Genomic DNA, 27,366 nt, shown 5'->3' on the forward strand with positions numbered 1-27,366 from the left:
ACCAGGGCCCGTGCGGGCCCGGGGAACAAGGTTGGTCTTAAAGTATTTTAATTACAAATTAGAGGTGCATAAGATCGTGAATCAAACAAAGACGGGTGAAACAAACTCCTATTGAACTTTTTCGCAATTTTTTATGCATACTTCCGCATCCGCAAGATGGCGGCATCCTTGGAGCGATTTGGTGCGTCAAAGCTTTGAAATTCTCAAAGGATCCAGCAAAATCTGGCTTTTTAACATAATACGTACATGTTCATTCACAACACCGGCTTCGCCGGCTATTACAGACTCTGACCTTTGACTTCTTGAACGCAAAATTCAATCGGTTCATCTTTGCATCATACTATACAATTATGCCAAGTTTCGTGAAAATCCCATCACTGGTTTACAAGTTAGCTCTCTAACAGAATTGTTAACCTTTGACCTCAAAATCGAATCAGTTAATCTTTACATCATTCAACATAATTGTATCAGATTTGACTTAGATCCCTTCAGCCGTTCTTAAGCTATGGCGGTAATGAAAACCCATCACGAACAGAGGACGGATGAACAACCCGAAAACATAATGCCTCCGGCGACTTCGCAGGTGGAAGAATTAAAATATATATATTGATAATGTATAACAATTGGGATTTGCAAATACACCAACATATTCCCTCTTACCACACCCTCTGCCATGAGCATATGTAATATTGTACATCATCCGAAAAAAATAGTTGGACAACCGGGTTTACATTCTCAAAATAGCCAAAAAGACAGCTCACCCTGGCACTGCACTGCCTCTCCAGACTGAGGAGGGCTGCCGGTATCAATCCATTTGCTGCTGCCTTTTCCAAAGCCCATGCCTTCTCATATTTTCGCACTTCGCTCTGAAGGGAGGACAAATTAAAGTCAGGAAAAGATATGAGATAAAAAAAAAAAAATGCAATAAAATAAAAGATATCCCTGAAAACGAAAAAAAAAAAAAAAACTTCTTTTACATTATGCCACTCAACATTCCAGGTATATTCATATGTGCATTACACGAATAGCACGAGATGACAGTTGATTAAGAGGCCTGTTAGCCTAAGGATTGTTTGAATGTGCACGCTACGAGGGTCATGTTTGTCATAAGATAGAGAGGGATCAAAGTTAATTAAATGTGTGTAAAACCTCTTGTAAACATCCACCGAGCGTGCCGGGTGACATCTCTGTAGAACAGTTTCGCACCGGCCCAGAAGAACTATGCAGAAAGCAAAGGAATTCTGCCAGGCAAGGGAAAGAGAGGGGGGGGGGGGGAGGGGATGGAGCTACGATAATCCCCTGGAATGGGGTGCATCCCATTCCCACCCTAACCCTAATGCTTGGAAGGGCGGTGGGTTGTCAAGGGAAATGAGGGAGTAGTTGTCAAAAAGGCACAAGAGGATTAAAGCTAAATCTGAGGAGAAGCATCGTCCTGCCCATCGCCTACTGCGCGCCCAACTCCCCTTCCCCCCGCTGCCACCAGATACAAGTGTCCGCTTTTGTCCCTCACCCCATGTGTGCTTATGACTGGAGAGAGACGTGCCTTAGATTTTATAGGATTATGTTACCTCCTTGTTCAGCTCATTGTATATAGTTACCTCCACCACCAAAGGTGGATGGAGGTTATGTTTTCACCCCTGTCTGTTCATCTGTCCATTAGTTTGTTTGTTTGTGAATAAAATATCTCAAAAAGTTGTGGATGGGTTCGGATGAAATTTGGCAGAGATGTAGCGTCTGTCAGAAAGACGAAATTATTAGATTTACGTGAAGATCAGATTCGGATCCGGCTACTAGAATTATTTTTTTTAAGTGATTCTTCACCATTGAAGCCTTCACCATATTGAATAATAGGGCCAGAAACAATACATATCAAGATATCTCAAAAAGTTGTGGACGGATTTGGACGAAACTTGGTGTACGGGTTGGTGTCTGACGAGGATAAATAGGTTCGATTTTGGTAAAGATCTAAATATGGATTCGAATATGAGAATTATTTAATTTTTAAAGTGATTCTTCACCATTGGGAGATAGGGCCAAAAAAAACGATACATTGCGGGATATCTCCAAAAGTTATGGATGGATTTGGATGAAACTTGTTGGACAGGGTTGTGTGTGTGATAAAGAAGAATCGATTCAATTTTGGTGAAGATCCGGATCCGGATCCGGATAGTATAATTTTTTAAGCCATTCTTCACCATTGAGTGATATGGTTTTTGGGTGTGGCGTCATGGCGGCTGGGTCTGAGGAGCTCATCGAAGTCCTTTCCAGTGGTGTGGTGCTGACCGGGCCGCCGTGGTGTGGTGCTGGACGGGCCGACGTGGTGTGGTGCTGGACGGGCCGACGTGGTGTGGTGATGGACGGGCCGACGTGGTGTGGTGCTGGACAGGACACGTGGTGTGGTGCTGGACGGGCCGACGTGGTGTGGTGCTGGACGGGCCGACGTGGTGTGGTGCTGGACGGGCCGACGTGGTGTGGTGCTGGACGGGACACGTGGTGTGGTGCTGGACGGGCCGACGTGGTGTGGTGCTGGACGGGCCGACGTGGTGTGGTGCTGGACGGGCCGACGTGGTGTGGTGCTGAACGGGCCGACGTGGTGTGGTGCTGAACGGGACGACGTGGTGTGGTGCTGAACGGGCCGACGTGGTGTGGTGCTGAACGGGCCGACGTGGTGTGGTGCTGAACGTGCCGACGTGGTGTGGTGCTGAACGTGCCGACGTGGTGTGGTGCTGAACGGGCCGACGTGGTGTGGTGCTGAACGGGCCGACGTGGTGTGGTGCTGAACGGGCCGACGTGGTGTGGTGCTGAACGGGCCGACGTGGTGTGGTGCTGAACGGGCCGACGTGGTGTGGTGCTGAACGGGCCGACGTGGTGTGGTGCTGAACGGGCCGACGTGGTGTGGTGCTGAACGGGCCGACGTGGTGTGGTGCTGAACGGGCCGACGTGGTGTGGTGCTGAACGGGCCGACGTGGTGTGGTGCTGAACGGGCCGACGTGGTGTGGTGCTGAACGGGCCGACGTGGTGTGGTGCTGAACGGGCCGACGTGGTGTGGTGCTGAACGGGCCGACGTGGTGTGGTGCTGAACGGGCCGACGTGGTGTGGTGCTGAACGGGCCGACGTGGTGTGGTGCTGAACGGGCCGACGTGGTGTGGTGCTGAACGGGCCGACGTGGTGTGGTGCTGAACGGGCCGACGTGGTGTGGTGCTGAACGGGCCGACGTGGTGTGGTGCTGAACGGGCCGACGTGGTGTGGTGCTGAATGGGCCGACGTGGTGTGGTGCTGAACGGGCCGACGTGGTGTGGTGCTGATGCCACCCCCCGACCCCCCAGCCCCCCAGAATTTCCATGTTTTAAACGTTTCCCAGTGTGTACCCTGGTTTAGAATAGGTACACCGTATCCCTGCGTGTCGTAGGAGGTGACTAAGAGGGTTGGCGTCAGGAAGGGCATCCGGCCATAAAAACATTGCCTCAAAAAGAGAAACCATGACAATTACAACGACATAGGGGCAGGGTACAGCCCGAAGTGGAGATCGGTTTCTGAGGTTTGGGACATGGAATGTAGGAATGACAGGGAGATCAGGAGAAGTGGTGGAAGTATTGGTCAGAAGAAGAGTGGACATATGTTGTGTGCAAGAGACGAGATGGAAGGGAAGTGGTGTGAGAATGGTGAACGGTAGGCAGGGACAGAAATACAAGTTTGTGTGGCAAGGGTGCCTGGAGGGCGTGAATGGTGTTGGTGTCCTGTTTTCTGAGGAGTTTGTAGACAGTGTGGTGAGTGTGACTAGAGTGAGTGATAGGTTGATGATGGTGAAAATGATGATTGGAAAGCTCTTGGTGAACGTCATCTCGGGATATGCTCCGCAGGTTGGTCGGAGCGATGAAGAGAAGGACAAGTTCTGGTGTGCGATAGACGCTCATGGAAAACGTTAAAGATGAGGAAGTTGTTGTGGTAGGAGGAGACCTAAATGGACATGTGGGAAGGAGTATGGACGGTTTTCAGGGGGTTCATGGGGGTTACGGATATGGTGTGAGAAATGGAGAAGGTGAAAGGATTTTGGAGTTTGCTGATGGAGCTGATTTGTTGATTTGTAATACTCAGTTCCACAAAGAGGATAATAAGCTTGACACATACACGTCAGGTGGGTCGACGACAACCGTTGATTACCTGATGGTGCGTGGGCGAGATAGGGGGCACCTCCGGGACACAAAGGTGATCCCGGGGGAGGAGGCTGTTTCACAGCACCATTTGGTTGTCTGCGACAGAAGAGTGAAAGGTGCGAGGAGAGCTCGGCGGGTGAAGTACCAACCGAGAACGAAGGTGTGGAGGTTGAAAGAGGTGACAGTAAGGGAGGCATAAAAAGAGAGGCTGAGTAGGGTAAAGGATGATGTGGTTGAGCTTGAAAGTGGTTGGATGTCAATGAAAGATAGTCTGTTGGGAGCCGTTGGTGAGGTATGTGGATGGACAAAAGGACCACCGAGGCACTCGGAAACATGGTGGTGGGATGATGAAGTTGGAAAGAGGATGGACGAGAAGAGGAAGAAGTTCAAGGAGTGGCACAAGGCGAAGAGTACGGGAGCAGAAAAAGCAGAGCATGAAAGTTATAAGGCAGCCAAGAAGGCTGCAAAGAAAGAGGTGGCAAAGGCGCAGGAGGCATGTCGGAAAATGTTCGGAGAACGCTTGGATTTGGAAAAGGGTCAGAGAGCGGTATTCAGGATTGCAAAGCAGATAGCGAAAGAGAGGTGTGATGTGATGGGGGTGAGTTGCTTAAAGGATGAAGTGGGACAAATCGTTGTGGACCCAGATGGAATTAAAGGAAGATGGAAAAGATGTATGGAAATGCTGTTGAATACAGAGAATGAATGGGATGGCAACATAGAGAGTAACCCAGTTTTAGGACCGGCAGAGAAGATAACTGAGCAGGAAGTTGAGGAAGCGATAAAAGCAATGAAGAGTAGAAAAGCGGGAGGGCCGACGGGAGTTGTGGGAGATATGTTGAAGGCAGCAGGATGTTGGGGTGTGAAGAGAATGACAGAGATCTGTAATCTGGTGGTGAAAGAAGGCCGCATTCCAGTGAATTGGGAACTGAGTACCCTCGTCCCTCTATACAAGGGGAAAGGTGACCCTCTGGAGTGTGGCTCGTACCGAGCGATAAAGTTATTGGAGCATGGAATGAAGGTATTGGAAAGGGTGTTGGAGAGGAGGATAAGGAAGAAGGTGAAGATCGACGAAATGCAGTTTGGATTTATGCCAGGAAGAGGAACGACAGACGTGCTCTTTATTGTGAGGCAGTTGCAGGAGAAGTACATGGAGAAGAGGAAGAGGATGTTTCTTGGGTTTGTTGGTCTGGAGAAAGCATTCGATAGGGTTCCACGCGAAGTATTGACATGGGCATTGAGGAAGTTAGGAGTGGAGGAATGGTTGATCAGAGTAGTGATGGCAATGTACAAAAGAGCACGCACAGCTGTAAGGACAAATGACGGGAACAGTGGTGAGTTTGAGGTGAAGGTGGGAGTGCATCAGGGGTCGGTACTAAGTTCACTACTATTTGTAGCTGTGATGGAGGTGCTGGCTCAGAACATAAAGGAGGGTTTACCGTGGGAGTTGTTGTATGCAGATGATCTGGTGTTGATTGCAGAAAGTATGGATGGACTGAAGGAAAAGATGAACAAGTGGAAGGAATGTATGGAGACAAAAGGTCTGAAGGTGAATATCGGAAAGACGAAGGTGATGGCAAGTGGTAAAGCATGTGGTGAGGTGGAAAGAACTGGGAAGTGGCCATGTGCTGTGTGCAGGATGGGTGTCGGAGTGAACTCCATTCAATGTACAATGTGCGCTGAGTAGGTTCATCACAAATGTCGTGGTCTGACAGGGTCATTAACCAGTGTGGCAGCTACATTCAAATGTTAGGTGTGCACAGAGGGAGCTGCAGATGGAGGAAATGTTGAGTTGGATCTTGGAGACGGCGTGAAGCTGGAAGGTGTGAAAACATTTTGCTACCTCGGAGACATGCTGAATGGAGAAGGTGGATCAGACTCGGCAACGGTTGCTAGAGTGAGATGTGCATGGAAGAAGTTTCGGGAACTGAGTGGCGTGCTGATGAGGAGGGGAGTGTCGTTGAAGCTGAAGGGAAAGGTGTATGCTGCATGTGTGAGAAGTGTTATGATTTATGGGAGCGAGACATGGGTAATGAACGTAGAGCAGCAACGAAGGCTGGAAAGGGTGGAAATGTGAATGGTTCGGTGGATGTGCGGAGTATCGTTGAGAGAGGAAGACAAATGATGAATTGCGAAAGATGATGGGAATAGAGCCCGTGATTGATGCTGTGAAGAGGAACAAGTTGAGATGGTTTGATCATGTGTTGAGGAAGGATGAAAGTGACTGGTTGAGAAGAGTGATGGAAATGAATGTAGAAGGAAGTAGAGGATGGGGAAGACCGAGAAAGACTTGGCTAAAGATGGTGGAAGAAGAAATGCGGGCACGGGGGTTAACAAGGAGAGATGCAGAAAATAGGGCAAAATGGAGAAGATCGTCATGGGGACCGCAAGGCTAACCCACGCTCCAGCAGGGAAAATGGCCTTAAAATGCATGTTGTTGTTGTTGTTGTTGAGTGATATGGCCAACCAGGCGGAGGGATGCTCTCCACTGAGTGCCGTTCCAGTTATTATTGAATTCATTTTCTCTGGTTGTGTTTTGGAAATAAACCCGTTTGGTTTCAAAAGAGATAAGGTCCTCGTGATTCTCCTCAGCCCACGTGTGTGAGAATAATAATCGCCATAACTCAGAACGCCTCAGAGATGAAGCCCGTTTCGGTCTGGTAGGTTCAGGGTCGATGTTAACGGATCCGTGAACAACAGTATTCACCCTGTCCAATAATGCACATTTAGATGAATTAAGAATTTTGTAGAAAATGTTTCCTAATGAACATTTTTATTCATAACAGAAGAGATCAACTGAAACACTGGTATTGTTGAAAAAAAAAGTTACATAATCAAGAATACCTCAACAAAACATGTACAAATTAAAATTCACTGGTTGCAAATTACAGTGCCTTCAGAAAGTATTCACACCCCTTGACTTTTTCACATTTTGTTATGTTACAGCCTGAATTTAAAATTGATTACATCGAGATATTTTGTCACTGGTCGACACAAAATACCCCATGATGTCAAAGTGGAATATATATTTTTTATAAAATTATTAAAAGTGAAATATCTGCTTAAGCATGACATTCCATAAACACTTGCATCATTTATGCATGAAAAACTATTTTGGCTCGCCTTTTAACTTCCCTCAGGGATTTACCAAACTGGTAACGTTCTCTTTCAACAGAATTAACAATTCTGACCAGGCAGAATTCGAAATTTACTCAGCATGGCAGTACTGGAAAATTCTCTCTCATTTGTCCAGAACTTTCAAGGACTGGGTAAACCATGAAAGGGGTTTTCTTTAAACACCATGTTCTAAGAATGCATCCCTTGTTTAAAGTGAGAGAATACTTTATTTCAAAACTGAATAATTTTGCTTCATTTACCAAAAAGGAAATTTTGATTTGGCCAAACATTTTTGGACCAATTTAGCCAAATCTTGTAACAAATGTTAACACAGCTTAATCCCTGCATGGGACGAAAGATTTTCATCTGAGAAAAATACTCATGCAGAAGATTACCATGAAAATAATGTTTATGACAAACGTTTAAAGTAAAATACTCACATCAAGAAAGCCAAGAACTTTTGCAAGGCAGAAGAGCGCAATGGTCGAATAAACCTGGAAAAGAAATGTCGTCATAAACATGACTATCTGCACCTGAGGTGCCATTACAGTTTCACCGAGCATAGCACTCAGTAGCACGCATACCTCTGCCAGGCTGAATAGTTCACGTTTTGTATCCAACCGATAGGCCGGATCTGGATTCGGACATGAACCAAAATCACATCGCTTGCTCTTCTTGCCAAACAAACTCATCTACATAGTTTTTGTCATAATCCATTCACAACATTTTGAAATATCATGTTTGGCCCTATCATTCAATGGTGAAGAATCACTTGAAAATTAATAAAATTATCGTATCCAGATCTGTATCTTTACCAAAATCGAATCAATTCGGAGTCACACACCCAACCAGTCCACCAAGTTTCATCCGAATCCATCCATAACTTTGAGATATCATCCCATATTTTGTTTTTAGCCCTATAACTTAATGATGAAAAATCCCTAATTTTTTTTATCTGATCCAGATACGTATACGGATCTTCACAAAAATCGAATAAATTCTTCCTTGTCACACACCCAACCTGTCCAACCAAGTTTCGTCCACATCTGTCCACAACTCTTTGAGATATCATATTCACAAACAGACAGGCAGACAGGGATGAAAACATTATCTCTGCCCACATTCGGTGGTGAATGTAAATATCTTTGAGCCTTTCACACCAATCTAAATGCTCAAAATAATGGAAGAATTAATTACTAAACCATTAAAGTATATTCTCTGATTAGGACTCTCACCCCATCATATTGGGATCCGGATTGTAGACAACGAAACACGAAAGCCTTGCAGCAACCACCCCCAGGGGACCATGGTGGTCTAATGAAAAGCCACGAAAAAGGAGTACTTGTGCCTGAAGTGGCTTGCCGTTCTGCACGGAGGAGGTAAGCCGTAGCCCAGCTGCCATTCACCTCTGGTCGACTCTCCTCCTCTAATGACACTGCCCAAAAAAGGCACAGAAATGAATCTCAATGATAACAGTGGTGGAGGGAGGAAAGGGGGTAGAGGACTACATATAGAAAAAGAAATGGAAGGAGAAGACAGGGAAGAAAGAGAGAAAGTATGGTACAAAGTATGAAAGGATTTGGAATAAAAGGGAAAGGAGCTTGGGTGAAAAAGTGGAGGAAGGCAGGGAAGGGGCATATATATATAAAGCATAATAGGATGATGGGGGAAGGGTCTGCTTAAAAAAAAATGGTTAAAAAGTCTGCCATTTTGGAGTAGTTTTAAATGCCCCCTTTAAATACAAATCACACCTGTGTACAAAGGAAACGGTTCAGTTTGGCATTTTTAATATGAAATATGCAAAGCCTAGAAACGATCAAATCCCATTAGAATAACCCTTTTGAACCCATTAGAAAATTTCTTCTTCATTTTTGACGGCTGGACGGACATAGCTAAATACTGAAGCGGCTTCACCGCTTAAAAAGGCATAAAACATTAAGAATGACACTTTCCTATATGTTTATGCTCACCCTTCCCGAAGTGATCAGAGAGGCTGTTGTAGTCGTAGTGTGTATCAGTGAATGAGTGCGTGAATCCCGTGCAGATAAACCTGCATATCCGAGATAAACCTGAATATCCCCATGCAGATAAACCTGATCCTAAATTTCCAGAAGTAATGTAATCTGCAGCCGCTGTGACAATGCAGTTAAAAAAGCTCTTCTGGAATTCTTTTTTTTTTCCAATAATAAAATTGAAACAAAGTTGTCCAATTTAACCAGAGAAGTGAAAAATGCACAAATACTGCGTGTACAACATCTGCAGACACAGCAAATTGTGTTTCAGGATAACATTCACAGCATTTCTCTCAGACCACGGGCTCGACCAGTGCACCCAGTCGGTCTTGGATACATTAGAGGTTAGTAGCTAGTTGAGCCCATGATCTGAGGTGTACGCCAAGGCTCACAGACTTGACTAGCACACCGAGACCATCATGTACATAGTTCAACAATGTTGTCCAATTAAACCACTAGATCTTTTCTACTTTGAATGTGGATTATGTCCAAATAAGCTGTGCCTGATCCTAAAGGTGTGTTTGGCTGCGCCAAGATATCCTGTAACCTATATCATTAATTGCAAGTTCAATAAATTACATCACACGCACACAGCTTTGCACAGCAATGAAATAAGGGTTAATAATTTTGCATTTAAAATGTGATACATATTCCAAAATTACATTTTAAATGTACTCTGCATTTTTAAACCCTCTGTCTTCTTACTCACACCGCAGCCGTAAGCAGAGCGCAAGAGTATTGCGATGATCCCATTTGTGTCCCTGTTTTATTCATGTTTCTCGGCAGAATAACTAGACAACGAAGACATGCTAGAATCGCCAAATTTGGCAGAGAGCTTCATATTGTGAATGTCTCAGACGAATTCAAATTTGTGTTCACAAAAAAATATATGTATAAAAAAAAAAGAAAACAATATTTGTAATTTTTTGCACATCTATATTTACTCAGGTTGGCCAATGGCCATGGTGCGAGTATTTCTCTTATTTGTATACACAGTCGAGGCTCATGGAAGAGCTTTAAGAGCACTGAACGGATCAGGACAATCTCGAGGAACAGTTGAGAGAGCAAGGAGAAACACCAGCAGCAGAGTTTAAGGGCCAAGATAGAGGCAAACTTGGACAAACAACGGGTGTGGGGAGGAATTAGGGGCAGGAGAGGGTGCATAGAATGGACAATATGGAAGAAAACTCTCAGGAGGGAAACTGGAAAATTGGAAGGAAGAGGGATTGGGTGTGGTGGGGTTAACGAGGGTAGAAAATATCATAGTTTTAGATTGGTGACGATTTGAGATGGTGGTAAACAGCTGGCTTGAAGACCTGGAGGGAATAACGAGATTGAAGAAAATGTGGAAGTTGGTTCCACAAGCAGGAGAAAAAAAAAGGAACAAATCATTGGCGGTGAGCAGTGATCCTGGATTTAGGTAGTTTTACAAGAAGTGGGTTGATGGTAGACCATGCATGTCCTTTTTTTGTTTGTTTTTTCTTTTGTTTTTTTGTTTTGTTTTGGTTTTGTTTTTTTGTTGGACCAACCGGCAAAACCAAAAGGTTTTGTTTTTCTCTCAGCGATTCGTCGAATGCGCTGCATTTATTTTCGTTCTCTGTTTTGTCCCAGTCGTTCACCCCATACCTCCTTGTTTAATATCTCTACTCAAAAAAAAAAAAAACCCCAAAAAAATATTTCCTTCCCAGGTCTTATTCGTTTATTTGTTGTTCTTTTTTGTTCGTTCGTTCTTCGTTCGCGATCACGCGATCACATGGTTAGAAATGTATAATCTCTCCCCTGAACAACTATTTTCTCTCATATATTATAACACCCTTTTCTTCTTTTCCTACAAAAGGATGCTTTCGTCTTGCTCACCAAATCTATTCATTCCAAAAAATATATATAATACCATCTCTTACAGTTCCTCCTTTCTACATTCCCGAAACTATCCAGAACTCCACCCCTCCTTCAGTGTCCTCAAACGTATTTTTGACTCGAAGGTCTCAAACTCATTTTGCAAAAAATGTTCGTTTCCCATGAATCGTACACTTTTCAAAATCCAATCTCACCCCTCCCCTCCAAATCCTCCCCATCACCCATCCCTTTCAAATCTCCCCCTTTGCCCCTTCCCTCCCCTCCCTCCTAAACTCCCCCCACACCCCTCCCCTCCGAGAATCTCCCTCGCTCCTCCCCTCCTAGACTCCCCTCTCACCCCTCCTCCTCAAAGCATCCTCCCTGCTTCTTCCCCCTTCCAACTTTCACCTTCATCTCCCCCAACCTTGTTCCTCGCTCTTCCCCCTCCTCAAATAACACCTCACTGTGCCTCACCCAATCTCCATCAAACCTTTTCTCCACCCCATCTTCCCTTTCTCCAAGCTATTCTGAAATCTCTGAAATCTCTGACACACCTTCAACAGCTCTCCCTACCTCTTCCTCCTCTTCCACGTCTTACCCTACCCCCCCCCCCCCCCCCTGTTCTGGACACGATGCTCCCCCTTCCTCTTCATTAACGGTATGGACCTCAAACATCCGGGGCCTTCGCTCAAACTTGACTGATCTCTCCATACAGGTTGCTTCTGACAAACCAGATGTGATCTGCTCAACAGAAACTTTCCTCCTTCATGATGTCTCTGATGCCTTGGTATCTCTCCCAGGTTACTCCCTCCTCCGGTATGATAGACCTGAGCCTCGTCCTGGAGGTGGGGTTGCTATCTTTATAAAAAACTCTTCCTCACTCGCCCTCCACTGCCCTCTCTCCACCTCACCCCCAGGAATACCTTTGGCTAAGGCTTCCCCTTCGCTCCCACCTTTTGTTCATATGTGTGTTGTACAGTCCACCAAACAGCGATGACTCCATCTACATCTCGCTGTCTGATAATATGGCCAACTTCTATCTACCCATCCCAACTCTCTCTTCCTCATATGTGGTGATTTCAATTGTCACCATGCCAGTTGGCTGGGTGTGGTTACCTCTCTCACCAGCCATGGCTCTTCAGCAAAGGACTTCTGCGACTCACTGGGACTAACACAATCTGTCAATTTCCCGACCCGGATCTCAGTCAACGGAGCATCTTCTCTTCTGGATTTGGTTATGACAAACTTCCCTGAAAATGTCTGCTGCTCTTCTTCTGCTCCAATCGGCTCATCTGATCATGTGCTTGTCAAAGTGGACATCTCTCTGACCATTCTCAGAGAGCCTCCTCAGCGTCGATGAGTCTGGCATTTCACTCAGGCCAACTGGCACGGTCTTCAAGCAGCCATCAATCATCTGGACTGGTCTCCCATCTCTACCGCCTCTGACATCAACTCATCCTGGGAATTCTTTCAAAGTAAATTGCTCTCTCTCATGCACAGATTTATCCCATCTCGTCTTCAGTTGTCATACCCTTCCTCCCGTCCATGGTGCACGGAATCTTGTGGTGAGGCTGTTGCCCTGAAACAACTTGCTTTCGTCTCCTGGAAAGCAAATCCAACGGAAGGAAATCTCATTTCCTTTCACAAAGCCCGAAACAAGTGTGTGTCCACCCTCAGGAGAGCCAGGAAACAATATCTCACCGTTCTCAAGACCGAACTCTCTTATCTGTCTCCCTCTTCCAAATCCTGGTGGCGTCTGGTCAAATCTGTTTCTGGTGTTTGTTCCCCCTCCATCCCCTCCCTCACCTCAAACGGCTTAACGGCTGCCTCCGCACGAGAAAAAGCTGAATGCCTCAACTCTGTGTTTGCCTCTAAATCTTGTGTCCCAAACCCATCCCTCTCTGTACCCACCCTACCCAGTCGTACCCAGCTGCTCCTGGACTCTGTGTCCTTTCCTCCTGACAAGGTGGAAAAGTTTCTGTCAACCCTCGACTCTGATTCTGCAACTGGTCCTGACGGCATCAGCCCACGGGTCCTAAAATCATGTGCTTCCGCTCTTTCACTCCCTCTTTCTGTTCTCTTCACCCTCTCTTTTGCTCAAGGTCATCTGCCATCTGCTTGGAAATCAGCCAACATCACCGCTTTGCACAAAAAAGGTGCAAAAACAGATCCCAGCAACTACAGACCAATCAGCCTTCTCCCAATTATCAGCAAAGTCATGGAATCCATCATTGCTTCAGATATGAAATCTTTCCTCTTCTCCAATGGCTTGATCTCTGATCATCAATTTGGTTTCAGACCTGGTCACTCTACTCTGGACATGCTACTTCTGCTTTCTCAACAATGGATGGAGGTCCTCAACGCCAAACAGGAAATTAGAGCCGTCTCCCTTGACATTTCACGTGCCTTCGATACGGTCTGGCACCCTGCTCTGCTCACCAAACTCTCCTCCTTTGGTATCCATTGAAATCTCCACGCATGGCTGGTGGACTTCCTCTCTGGTCGTAGTCAACGTGTGGCCCTGAATGGGTTTCTCTCATCTCCTCTTCCTGTTCAGGCTGGAGTTCCCCAAGGTAGTGTTCTGGGCCCTGTGCTTTTTCTGGTCTTCATCAATGATCTCTCTGACTCTCTTGAAAATCCTCTCTATCTCTTTGCTGACGACTCTACTCTCTGTCGCTCCATTCCTCATCCCTCAGATCGGCAGTCTGCAGCCTCCTCACTCTCTGCAGACCTGGACAAAATCACAGACTGGGCAAACAAATGGAACATGTCTTTCAATCCTGATAAATCTCACTCTTACGATGTCTCTCTGAAAAGACCGACTGGAAAACCCTCCCATCCACTTTCTGAATAATCCTCTCCAAGAAGTTCTGTCACTCAAGCTTTTGGGTCTCACTATTTGCCATGATCTTTCCTGGGAAAACCACATTTCAAATCTGGCCTCCAAAGCCAGTCGCCGACTGGGCATCCTCCGTCGTGCGAAGTCCTTCCTTGGCACACCTGAGCTCCTCACCACATACAAGGCTTTCATCCGCAGCTCTATGGATACTGCTCTCCCCTCTGGTCTGGTGCTCCTGCCTCACACCTAGCCCGTCTTCACGCTGTTGAAACCAAAGCGTTCAGAATCATTGGAATCTCCCGCGATGAAGCTAACTCCAAGGGCCTTTCACTCACTCACCGCAGGCAGGTTGGTGGTCTTTCCGTCTTCTACCGACTCCTCTCTGGCCTTGCCCCCCCCAGCCCTCTCTGGGCTCTGTCCCCCAAATATTCCTACAGGTCGCACAAGATCTGCCTGCAACCCTCTTATGGTTAAACTGCCAAAATCAAGACTTTCTGCTCACCTTCACTCCTTCATTCCTCTTTTCTCCCGCCTCTGGAACAATCTCCCTCACTCTCTTCAATCCCACTCCACCCTCCAGGTCTTTAAAACAGCTGTTCACCACCATCTCTTATCCTCCCCCATCCAAAACCTTGATCTTTTCTATCCCCGCTAATTTCGGCCCCCTTGTGTTTTATACTTCTCCCACCCCCCCCCCCCCCCCCTTCCCACGCCTCCTGCCCCCAAGCCCTCTCCCTCCCACACTTCTCCCTGCTCTCAAATGTTGTGGTTGTGTGCTTCCCTTTCTCTCCCCATCTTGTCTTCCGCTCCCTCTTTTTGTATACTTTGTTTGTCTGGTTGAGTTGTTTGTGAAATAAATGTTAGCTCTTTCACGAGCCTCGATTCAGTATACCAAAAAAAAAAAAAAAAAAAAAAAATCTTAACGGCTTTGGTTTCCACTGTATCAAGCTGAGCAAAATGTGAATCAGTGGAGCTAACCCAGAGGGGAGAGCAATACTCCATCAAACTGTGGATGAAGGTCTTGCAGGTGGATAGGAGTTCAGGTGTGCCAAGGAAGGAGTTTATACAAAGAAGTTTACTTTTGGAGGCAATCTTTGAAATGGGTTTTGTCCAAGAAAGATTATATCTGATAGTGAGACCCAGGAGGTTGAATGACTGACCTTCCTCAAGAGGATCATAAGAAAAGTATTGGTGGGGTGGACAAGATGGACACGTAAGGAAACTCCAATTACGGTCCTTTCCGAGATAGTGAGAGTGAGATTTCTCAGGACTGAAAAACATATTCCAAGTGTTTGACCATCTTGTGATTTTGTCAACGTCTGAGGAGAGGGAAGGGGCTGCAACCTTCCTCCCTGAATGGCAGAGGATGGAATCGTCAACAATTAGACAAAGGATTTCCCAGAGATTCAGACAGTTCATTGATGGAGATTACGAATAGGATGGGGCATAGAACACTGCCTTGGGGCACTCCAGCCTTGATAGGAAAGAGATGAAAGGACTCCGTTTAGAGCCACACCTTCGCTAAGGGAGTAGAGGAAGTCAGTGAGCCATGTGCAGAGGCGGCCTGGATGCCATAGGCAGATATTTTGGAGAGCAAGGCAGGATGCCAGACTGTATTAAAAGCAAAGGATATATCCAGAGAGACAGCCCTGATGTCATGTCTGACATTGAGGGCCTCCATCCATTGTTTTTGAGTAGAAGCAGCATGTCGAAGGTAGAGTTACCTGGTCTGAAACAAAATTGGTGAACTGAGATGAGGTTGTTGGAGAAAAGGAAGGATTCCACAGCAACTGTGGTGATGGATTCCATGACCTTCCTGATGATTGGAATTAAGCTGGATAGGTCTGTAGTTGAGGGGATCAGATTTTATACCTTATGCAATGCAGTGATGTCGGCAGATTTCCAATCAAATGGAAGATGACCTGATGCAAATGACAGGGTGAAAAAGGCAGAGAGAAAAATGAAAGACCAGCGAGCAGGATTTTAGGGACACGTGAGCTGATGTCGGCCGGTCCAGTAGCGGAGTCAGAGTCAGGGGTTGAAAGATCGTTCACCCCCTTCTCAGGTGAGACGAACAAAAACACCAAAGCAAGCTTCACAGAAGCCTAAAAATTGCCATTTTTCGATGCATGCAAACGACGTCTCCACTAACCAATCAAAAACATGACCATGCGTATTTCCCCTCACTCCAGTTTTAAGCTTTTTGTTAAAATAACATTGTTGAAGAGAAATATCATGGTGTGAAAGTGGATAAAGATGACCTCAGGATAAGCAAGCATGCAGGTGAAAGACTTACGGCCTTCATTGTAGAGGAACGCCAAGGCAAGCTTCAGAGACGCCTCAAAATTGCCATTTTTGGATGCTCTGGGATCAGATTCAAGAATAAAAAAAAGTTAATAAAAAACAAGCTTGCACAGCATGTTCAAGTTCATGATTCAAAAAGGCAGAATATCAACCTTCAATCACAGTAATACAATCACGTGATTGCAAGCATGTAGAACAATTAATTTAGGCTCAAACTTTTCTGTTAATGCAACAGAATATATAAGCCAAGCATGTATCCTGCAGTCAGTAACGAAAGTGGCCAGAAGTAGCACGTTACCCGTAGGGTGATCGAGGACAGCAGTAGCCAGTCACACACAACCCTTCTCCCAACTCTGGCTCATCTTTGCCACAATCCTCCCCCACCCCCAAAAGTCCTCACCCTTCCCCTCCCCACACTCAATCCTTCAAAATCCCCGGATAGCCTCTCTCCCATCGAAAGTCCTCAAACCACCGACCCCCGACCCCTTCCAAAGTTCTCCCATTTTTACCCTCACCCTCCACCAGCTCATAAAAGCAAACTGCCATTCCCATGTCGAAACAGCAGAATAATTAATGCTTTCTGCTCCCCTATCATGATGTCACCGACTTCACAGAAGCCCATCACAATTTTATGAGAAAATAGTCAGAATTAACCTCAAACATGCATAACCCCTGCAGTAAAAGTGCTCCTTGAGAGAAAGGGCAATTCTAATTTGTTATAAAGGGTAAATAAATTATAAATTGTTCTAATGGGTAATTCTAACGGGTTCCTAAATTGACGATCATATTTTAGAAACTGTGGTTGGAGTCAGGCGAACTGTCCAATCAACGGATGGAGTTCGCACGCACAAACAGTTCCTTTTATAGTATGGATATGTTCTCGAACCATGGAAAAGGAATGCAGTGCAATGGGTGGGGGGATTCAATGCACATCGACCATGATGGTGGAGGAAGGGAAGGGTTGAGTGTTGAATCTGACTATGGTCACCACAACCAGCAGAACAGTGGACACCAGCTTTCACTCCCATCAATGCATCTCTACCAGACTGACAATATTTTTCTGCTGCTCTACATCGGTATTTTTGTATGCAATGTCATGGCTCATGTGAGAGCTGGAACAAAGAACGGCTCAGGACGGAACAGAACAAAAAATATAAGTGAAGAAGAGTGGACCACCCCTCCCCTCTCCTACTAACAGCAGTGTTGAGGGACAAAATAGGAGACTTGGACAAATAAGGAATGTGGAAAAGAATGAGGATCAGGTCGAGGGGGGACCTTTGAGGAGGTGGGTCGAGGGGACACCTTTGATGGGGAGGGGCACCTTTGAGAGTGGGTGAGGGGTACCTTTGAAGGTGGGGTGAGGAGGGATCCAGAAAGAGGCGACATATAGAAGGGTTGGAGTTGGAAGGACACGGGCTTGTACAACAATATGTGGGGGAGGGTACCGACAAGGAGGGGTTTGACACCGTTGGAGGATATGAAGGGGAACCGATTGCTGTGAGGAGACAACCTCTGCAAACTGGGCTTCTCAAGATGGTGCTACATCCGAAGGGTGGAGCTACACGATACTTGAGAATTTGCATCCCTCTTCTCTTCACCATTCCAAGACCACCAGAAAAGATAAAACACCCCAGAAATGTAGGAGTAGTCGTGTGACAAAATAAACAAAGACACAAACACACAAAAACACCGTTCCATAACTTATAGTAAGGATTCCTAAACCATTGGACGAAACAAGTTGAACTCTGGGTGCATGGGAATGTTCTAGGTTGGAGTGGCCATTTCCATCTTAAAGATCCATGCTCTTGCCACTCCAAACAGGTATTTATAGTCGTGTATAAATTTTGAATAAACCAGCGCTTCTTGATTACAATGTCAATTTGATTAATATATGTAGTTGTACTCGTACAACAAGTTAATTACACCATAAAATAGATAAACTTTAATATTACCATGTCCTTGATGTACCAGAGCCAAGCTGATCATTATGTCACATCTTTTTTCCCGAATACATGTTTTCACAGTAAAAAAAAAAGCGAAGATTTTAACAAATGTATTTATAGTAATTTTCCAGCTTTTATCATGTTTTCTTTAAGAACAAAAAATACCTAAATTGCTAAATTTGGATGTCAAGTTTCAAAAAAAAAGAAAAAAGGGAAGAGCAGCGCTGCTGAATAGAATATGGTCGTACTTTGTTGTTGTTGTTGTTGTTGTTGTTGTTGTTTAGGGATATTAAAAACCTGAAATTGAGAAAAATAACTTCTTCAATAAATCAAGAGGCCTATGACCTCACCATTAGTGGTGGTGTAAAAGTATCCAGGGTGTTTTTGTGACTACATTGGATTGTGGTGAATATGTTTACAAAAACCAACATATTTGCTAGATGGAAAGTAATTTAACAGCATAAACTATTCTGACTATGATTCATACTTTTTTGAGTGTTATTACAGGGTGTCCCTGCTTGTCATCGTCCTGGTTAACGTTGTTTCGATATAACGTCTATTCTACTTCGATACCAATGCTTCACAGAATGTCGTGAATATTTATTTATAATTCACTATTACGTCGTCGGTTATAGAAATGTCACAGACGTCTTCTGTGCTACTTTGAAAATTGATAAAGAAAAGAAGAGGCAGAGCAGCAAGCAGTCAACCATTGATGCTTTTTTTTCGGGAGTGAGGAACGCAGTCATCTTAACAACCAGCAGAAGCCTTCAAATCACAGCAAGGAGGAGAACGCTCCAGGTATCAGTGACTCGCCACCCTCCACTCACCATGGAAAAAATGCTGTCCCGTGGGGAAAATTGGTTTCCTCGTGTCACGTGGGGAGAATGACACGTGTGAAATGGCGAAAAAGTGGTGACGCGAAGCAGCCCGTGTTAACGAGTTGTGAATTATGGTGTGAATGGTTAATCAACTCTCAAGGTGCGATTTCCTGTATTTAGCACTTGGCTCGCAGTATGTTCAAAAAACTGTATGTTCAACATAGCCATGCAAGCCGTGTTTGTGTGATTGGATCGAACATTGGAAAGATTAAATAATTATAAAGTACAATGTTAGTATGAACGGACATTAGTAAACCAGGGACTTCCTGTACTGTATTACAATGTACAATACAGAATACATAAACAATGAAAAGTATGTGAATTTACTTCAATTTGATGCATTTAATGGGGACGAAGGAACTTAAACCCCCGCCCCCCGCCCCCCCCCCCCCCCCCCCCCCTTCTATTTACATCAATTATAATGAGAAAAATTGATCCATTTAACGTTGTTTCATTCACTTATCCGTGTTTTCAGGAACGTAACCACAACGTTAACCGAGAACAACGTGTATTTACAGTTAACGTGCATTTACCACAACATTTCTGAATTTGCAACCATAAATATAAAAAGTTTAAAATATTTATGTTGTTGGCCAAAATAGCTGAGAATTCATGAGAGAGAGCGTCATCTAGATACGTAAGTATGATGGTGGTCTACCACCACAGATGAGGTGGTCTGCGCAGCCCCATACCACTGGCCTTGAAGGTTTTCATACGCACTTTTTTTCAGCATACAGGAATTTGAGAAAGTGTGGAAAGCCCCAACAAGGTACGATTTAACATAGAAAATTGGAGAAAACACAAACAGGAAAATATACTCGCAACAATGACACAATGGGTCTGATCTGAAAATATATATATTTGAAAAGTTGGGGGTATGGGGTGGAGTAGGTTGGGAACACCAACAAAAAATGAATAGGCCCAAACCTATCCTAGCCCAAGACAGAGGATCAAGGTATATCAAACTAGATGGTATTCATAGATTACTTACCCTGCGCAGTCAACTTGTTGTGAGCCAACTCTTCTGTTTTTTAACTTTTTTTTTTATTTCATACAATATGGCTGCCAGACCACGTGAGCGATGACATCATAAATTTATATTCTCTCATATAATTGTTGCATAGATCACGCTGAATACATTTCAAGCTGATCAGACGAAGCGTTGCTCCTATGGTGAAAATTTCGTGCCTATCAGACCAACAGTTGCTGAGAAAAAAATTTCACAATGGTCAGATACGTGTTGTACTTGTCAAATTATGACGTCATAACGAAGGCACAGATGACATCATCATTAACATATCTTATTCCCCAAGCGGAGTACTTGACAATGAGCCTCGTTTAAAAATTTTCCATGTAGCGGTTTCGGAGATATAGAGGTGCAACTTTTTTCGATTTTTTTCCAAGATGGCGTCTGTACCACGTGACCTATGACGTTATAATTATCATTAAAAAATTATACAGGCGGAGCAACACATATTCTGAAAATTTTGTGTCCATCGGTCTAACAGTTGCAGAGGAATTTTTGTTTTATTCATACTGATCAGATCAAGCGTTGTACTTGTCGAATTATGACATCATAATTAAGGCACCGATGACATCACCATCAACAAATCTTATTCCCCATGGTGAGTACTTGACAATGAGCCACGTTTCAATATTTTCCATTGAGCGGTTTGGTCGAGGTGTAACGTTTTTCCAAGATGGCGTCCATACCACGTGACCTATGACGTCATAATTATGAATAAAAAAAAAATTCTACAGGCGGAGGCACTTCAATGGTAAACTTTTGTGTCAATCGGACCAACTGTTGCCGAGAAAATGAATTTTTAAAATGCAGACACGTACAGCACACGTACATAACTGAATGCTTAACCACACTTTTCGCTTTGCGAGCGCAGGGTAACGAGCTTGAACAAACATACAGACCTGTGAATGTACACAGTCCACAGTACTCAATACAAAAAACAATCGACACGAACAGAGCATAAAATTTACGGCAGCACAGCCGAATCCAGAACGATTACTTAGCTTTTTGGAAGGAGATCTCCCGGAAGACCAAGAGAAGTGACCAAGACCAGGTAACCGGAAACGGAAGATAACATGCAATACATTTTTCAATGTCACATAAACACAATTCTAACTTCAAGAGGTTTAACAGGGAAGAGGTCAAAGCCAAACACAAATGGCACCATCCGAGGTCATTACAATGCAATCATCCATGAAATACAATCTTTCCAGATCATAGGTTCTGCTAAAGCAGTTTCCATAGGTGACATACAACCTTGGACATATCAACACTGTTATAGGGGGCCACAAGTTATGTCAGGAATATGGAATTTGGCCAGGGCAGCAGCACACAATGGCCAACTCTTTTCAAATGGTCATGTGGGATCTGAAATATCCACCAGACAGGTCTCCAGCTTAGCATCTCAGACAAGCGGCACACTCGATACCATGACATGCTATGCCCTCGAAGCACCAATATGATAGTTTATATATGGATCAAGAGGCGAAACCAGATGTCAGTTCAAAGGTGAATGCACTCTCTCTGACCAAATCTTATAAGCCCACTACGTCACATCCTGCCCACTTATCTGACCAATCAAAAGTGAATAACACATCCATACTTGCTTAATGTCACCATTGTGAGGCACTAATCAGAAAAGGAGGCTCCTCATTTTTTCTCACCAACAAAATAACTCGGGCAATATTGGCAAAGAGAAAATTATACAAGAGAAAATTAATAAGGTCTGGGACAAACTGCAAACTAAAACCGTCCCAAGTTGTGACATTAGTACCAGCTTATGGGAGAACGATTGTGGCGTTTTCAGGTTTTTTTCCCCCACCTCGAATTGTGTGAAGACTCACCGTTGAAAAAGCGAAAACTGGTTGGGAGAAGGCCACAAGTCAGCAAAGGAAATGGAGGCCCAGATGCTTGGGTGCTGTCGGACAAGGTGCCGAAAGCGAGTGTTCACCTGTTGATCAGGAAGAAAGAATGGAGCACACTTCACATAGTAGAGGTAGAAAACTATCATTTGGAGACATTATATATATATATATATTGCTACGGTTTTGAGAATTGCACATATTGATCATTAAAGGTTAAAGGGTTGCCCCCCATAGTTAGTCCACGAGCAACACGTAAGCCCACTTGTGGTATTAGTTATGTCATAGTATGTGTAAGTATAGGCCATTTCCCCTATTAATATCTGCGTTGTGTAAAGACATGAGTTTAGGTCCCGGTCATTTTGCGTTCACCCTCCCATTCCACCTCTATGAGCGTAATTGATCCCGCGCCCCATTTGGCTGCCCGCTCAGTTTATTACGCTTTGGCTGCCCGCAGCATTTGCTGCCCGTTGCTCACTCACTAGTCGAATAACACGAGGTAGGCCTGAGAAGGAGGCGCGCGAGGTCGGGGTGGGGGCAGCATCAAGGAGGAGCGTCAGAGGCGATGATGGTAAGAGCCACCAGCCAACCAGGGCTCGAACGGCATGACATGAGAGGGCGTGGAGAGGCGCGTCTGGTGAGTTCCAGAAGGTTCGCGGGGCGTGCCTATAAAAGTCACTGCACAAAGCCCTTGGACAGGACTCGCAGAGAAGGACTGATTGAGAGGACTGACTCGCAAGTAGAGAGAGATAAAGGACTTGAGGGGGCGAGCGCATTGTGAGCACTTGAGAGAATTTACGAGCCGGACTTTGAAGGAGAACTTGACTCGCATCGCTCGCTTTGAGGCTTTGAACTGTACCTCACATATAACGTATGCGCCAGAGAGGAGAGGAAGAAGAGGCGTTGAGTACACGGCTGCAGCCAGACGGGCCGGTGGCGAATAGCGCCTACTTCAGCCATGCGAGTAAACGCGGTAATAGCCTGCCAGTGATTAACCGCCAGAGCCCACACCCTACCAAATCGCCCCGTAATAACCTTGTGCGTACAAACGACACGCGGAGAGCTCCTGCCTTCTCTACTTACCATCTGCATGGGGACGAGCCGGAGACCGGAGGGAGCTGCACGAGAGCCATCCTTGGACGCGGACCATCATCCTGCAGGTGCAAACCCTGTGTAAGTGTGTGTGTGACGGGCCCGTTTGTCCTGGGCATTAAGTTAAGACTGTATAAGGCTGCACTGTGTCCCCTTTTTCTCTGAACCACTGTGAATAGCGTAAATAAATCCGTTCTTCCTTTTTTCCAATTCGACCGCTTTTGTGATTTATCCATCGACTAAGCGTGGTACGAATAAGATCGCTAGAACCGGGTTCACCATATAAATGGCACGGATCGCGTGTACGCACCGCTCGGCGTCTCAATACACGTGGTTCGTGCGGGGATTATTTCCTCGTTTCAGGGCAGCGCGAGTAATAAGGTAATAGCAATTCCAGTCCTAATACCCTATTTCGCGCTGTCCGGGAAGGACGTCATAGGTCCCCGGTCCCGCCAGGCCAGTCAAAGACAAGGGGACTAATCCCCCCTTGGTAAGGGGAGAAGGCCGGCATCGAGATCCACAATATATATATATATATATATATATATATATATATATATATATATATATATATATATATATATATATATATATATATATATACATACAGTGAAACCTTGACTTACGAGTGCACCAACTTACGAGTTTTCCGAGATACGAGCCGTCGCTCGGGCGGTTTTTTGCTTTGTGATGCGAGCCGAGATCTGAGTTACGAGCTTACGCCACCCGCCACCAGGTGGCCCAACGAGCGTTCAGGTCACATGGTTATCTTGCTGTGCAAGCATCTCTGCCGTATATCGCTGCTGCTTTGTTTTCGCATTTTGTTTATTTTGGAAAATTTCTTAGTTTTAACCATGGGTCCTAAGAAATTGAGTGCCAAGGGCAGTACTGAGAAGAAGAAAAGGATGATGTGCTTGGATATAAAACACGCAATCGTCGAAAAACATGAGCGAGGTGTGCGTGTTGTCGACTTGGCGAGGCAGTACGATCGTAGTACTTCTACGATATGTACGATATGTACGATTTTGAAGCAGAAGGAGTCGATAAAGGCTATAACGCCAGCCAAGGGCGTTAAGATTATTTCAAAGCTCCGGACCTCTGTCCATGAAGAGATGGAGAAGTTGTTGTTTGTGTGGTTGACGGAGAAGCAGCTCGCAGGAGATACCGTGACCGAAAGCATCATCTGTGAGAAGGCACGAGACATTTACGGGGATTTGGTGCAGCAGACGGCGGGAACATCAACGGACGAGGCATCGGAAGTCATTCAAAGCCAGTCGGGGATGGTTTGATAATTTTAAGAAGAGGACCGGCATTCACTCCGTCGTCAGGCATGGTGAGGCAGCAAGCTCGGATGTGAAGGCAGCTGAAGATTTTATTATAACTTTTGCCGAACTGATAGAAGCCGAAGGATACATCCCCCAGCAAATCTTCAACTGTGACGAGACAGGGCTCTTCTGGAAAAAGATGCCGAGGAGGACGTATATAACGGCAGAGGAGAAGAGCATGCCAGGCCACAACTTGTTCAGAGTGCCGGCGATAGCTCGCCTTCTCTTTGTGGAAGACACGGTGAGATCCTTAACATCCAACAACTAATGGGACGCAAACGGGGCGCCCAGTTTAGCGGTACACACATTGATGAATCACCCTGCCTGTGAAACACCGACATGACAGGTTATAGCTGGGTCGGGATTCAAACCCAGGCTGGACAGTTTAGAGTCAAGTGTGCGTACCTCCAGTCCAGGCCATCCTGCCAACTTGTATGCTGCATACAGGTGAAATATAAAGCGCGAGATATTTATATATATATATTTCAAAAAAAATTGGTGTGGTTTTTGGGGGGCTGGAACGGATTAATAGCATTTCAATTCATTTTAATGGGGAAATTTAATTTGAGAAACGAGCAAATTGAGTTACGAGCTCGGTCACAGAACGAATTAAACTCGTAAGTCAAGGTTTCACTGTATATATATATATATATATATATATATATATATATATATATATATATATATATATATATATATATATATACTCATGCTGTGCAGGGTGATCCAAAAATTTGAAGATTGGATCTTCATTTCTCCACAAGCCTGCCCTATTCCTATTGAAGAAAGTAGTTTGTGGTGAAAATTTGAGCTTGATTGGACAATATTTAGAGGTTGCTCAAAATGTTGACAAATTTTAATGAATAATAGGATGCAGAATTTTTTGCATCATACATCAATTCATAGATAATTATCTATTTTCAATTACTCAAATTATTTATTATTGTTATTGTTTGTTTGTAAACTAATAAATAATTATGTACAATGTACCATTGTACAATGTACATGTATGTTTAATTGTTCATTGTTCATTGTTCAATGTTCATTCATATAGTCAAATTAAGATTAAAAACAAAACATTAGATTAAACATTCATGTATTAATTTGACAATATTTTGTTTTTTTGGTTTTTGGTTTTTTTATTAATTTGACAATAAATCATTTATCGGAAAAAATAAATCATCCATCAGAAAATATAAAATATCTATCAGAGACGATAAAACAAATCTATCAGAACAATTAAAACAAAGTAAACATCAGAATACATACAATTTGAATGATTTTACGTAACATTGTTTTCAGAAACTTGTGTTTCAAAACATTGCCTACTTCTTTGACAAGATGACTTTGGTTGACACTGGAAAGTTTTCACGATGAAGTTTCACAACTCTCAACACAAATTGCTTCTGCTCTTCATTCTTGGTCAGTGTCATGGAAAGTTTGGATAAGAGGGGATTGAGAGCAACACCTCGCTCAGCACAGTCATTGATAACCTTCATGCTGCGTATGTTCTTCTCAAGCTCTTGGTATGAGTTGTCTGTGGCCCAGAGGTGTGGCTCCTTTTCCAGAAAACTCAGTGATACTTCTTTGTCAGACTCTGAGATGACAACACCAAATAATTCAAGAGATCGACTTGTGATGTAGGTGTCCACTGAGTCAGAGAGCCTGAAGGCTTTAGCATCTATCCTATGAAGATTGTTTGGCTTTGGAGCCCGCTTGAAGTTCTTCACCATATTTGCCTTTGTCTCATCATCCACATGGCTGTCAAAAAGAGCTAATGCAGCAAGGTGTTCTGACAAATACCAGAGGTGTCTAGTGAATGCTTTGACAGCAGTTTCACGGACAACCATATCTGGGTAAGAATCAAGGGTTGAAAGAAAAAGCAAATCATTGAGAGGTGCCTTTGTGGGTAGCGGCACCTCATGCCAGAATCTCGCATACACAAGTGCAACAAAAAGAGCAATCTGTGCAATTCCCTTCAATTCATGTGATGTTAGCTTTATTTGGTCTTTGAAGAGAACCATCTTGAGAGCATATATGGCTTTCATCATCCAGTGGGCATTGTACATAGCTCCTGGGGCACGGAATTTCACCTCTCTGGCCTCACATCCACCCAAAAATGTATGGCATAGTCTCAGAAGTTCTTCATAGTAATCACGTGGGTGTTGTTCTCCAAGTGCAGCTGCATAAAAATGTATCATATTCTGATGTTCAACAAGGTTATCGGAAAATATTTTATCTTCTCCTACTTGGAACCTCTTCTTGTCAATGAAAGGCCACAGTTTTTTTTTTTGTTTGTTTTTTGTATACTGAATCGAGGCTCGTGAAAGAGCTAACATTTACTTCACAAACAAATCGACCAGACAAACAAAATACACAAAAAGAGGGAGCGGAAGACAAGATGGGGAGAAAAGGGGAAGCACACAAACACAACATCCGAGAGCAGGGAGATGTGTGGAAGGGAGAGGGCCCGGGGGGAGGAGGCATGGGAAGGGGGGGGGGGGGGGGGGGGAGGGAGAAGTATAAAGCACAAGGACACCAAGGACTTCCAGGACAGAAGTTGGTATTTCAAAAAGGGGAATTGGGGTGAAATTAGCGGGGGTAGAAAAGATCAAGGTTTTGGATGGGGGAAGATAAGAGATGGTGGTGAACAGCTGTTTTAAAGACTTGGAGGGTGGAGTGGGATTGAAGAGAGTGAGGGAGTTTGTTCCAGAGGCGGGAGAAAAGAGGAATGAAGGAGTGAAGGTGAGCAGAGAGTCTTGATTTTGGCAGTTTAACCAAAAGAGGGTTGCAGGCAGATCTTGTGCGACCTGTAGGAATATTTGCGGGACAGAGCCCAGAGAGAGCTGGGGGGGCAAAGCCAGAGAGGAGTCGGTAGAAGACGGAAAGACCACCAACCTGCCTGCGGTGAGTGAGTGAGAGGCCCTTGGAGTTAGCTTCATCGCGGGAGATTCCAATGATTCTGAATGCTTTGGTTTCA

The 27,366-nt window shown here is 44.7% G+C and overlaps 1 protein-coding gene across 1 annotated transcript in view; it reads right to left on the reverse strand.

Annotated features, from left to right (window-relative positions):
• Positions 1-27,366, reverse strand: part of CCNF (cyclin F) — a 91,248-nt gene that overhangs the window by 39,005 nt on the left and 24,877 nt on the right. The window contains exons 3-7 of the mRNA XM_078771142.1: positions 21,952-22,058; positions 16,252-16,319; positions 8,504-8,703; positions 7,709-7,762; positions 762-866 (exon numbers count right to left, since the gene is read on the reverse strand). Coding sequence (XP_078627268.1) covers positions 762-866; positions 7,709-7,762; positions 8,504-8,703; positions 16,252-16,319; positions 21,952-22,058 — 534 coding nt within the window. The remainder of the gene's footprint in view (positions 1-761; positions 867-7,708; positions 7,763-8,503; positions 8,704-16,251; positions 16,320-21,951; positions 22,059-27,366) is intronic.

Source organism: Myxine glutinosa, chromosome 1 (genome assembly GCF_964187855.1).
Source record: "Myxine glutinosa chromosome 1, kmMyxGlut1.1, whole genome shotgun sequence".
NCBI lineage: Eukaryota > Metazoa > Chordata > Myxini > Myxiniformes > Myxinidae > Myxine > Myxine glutinosa.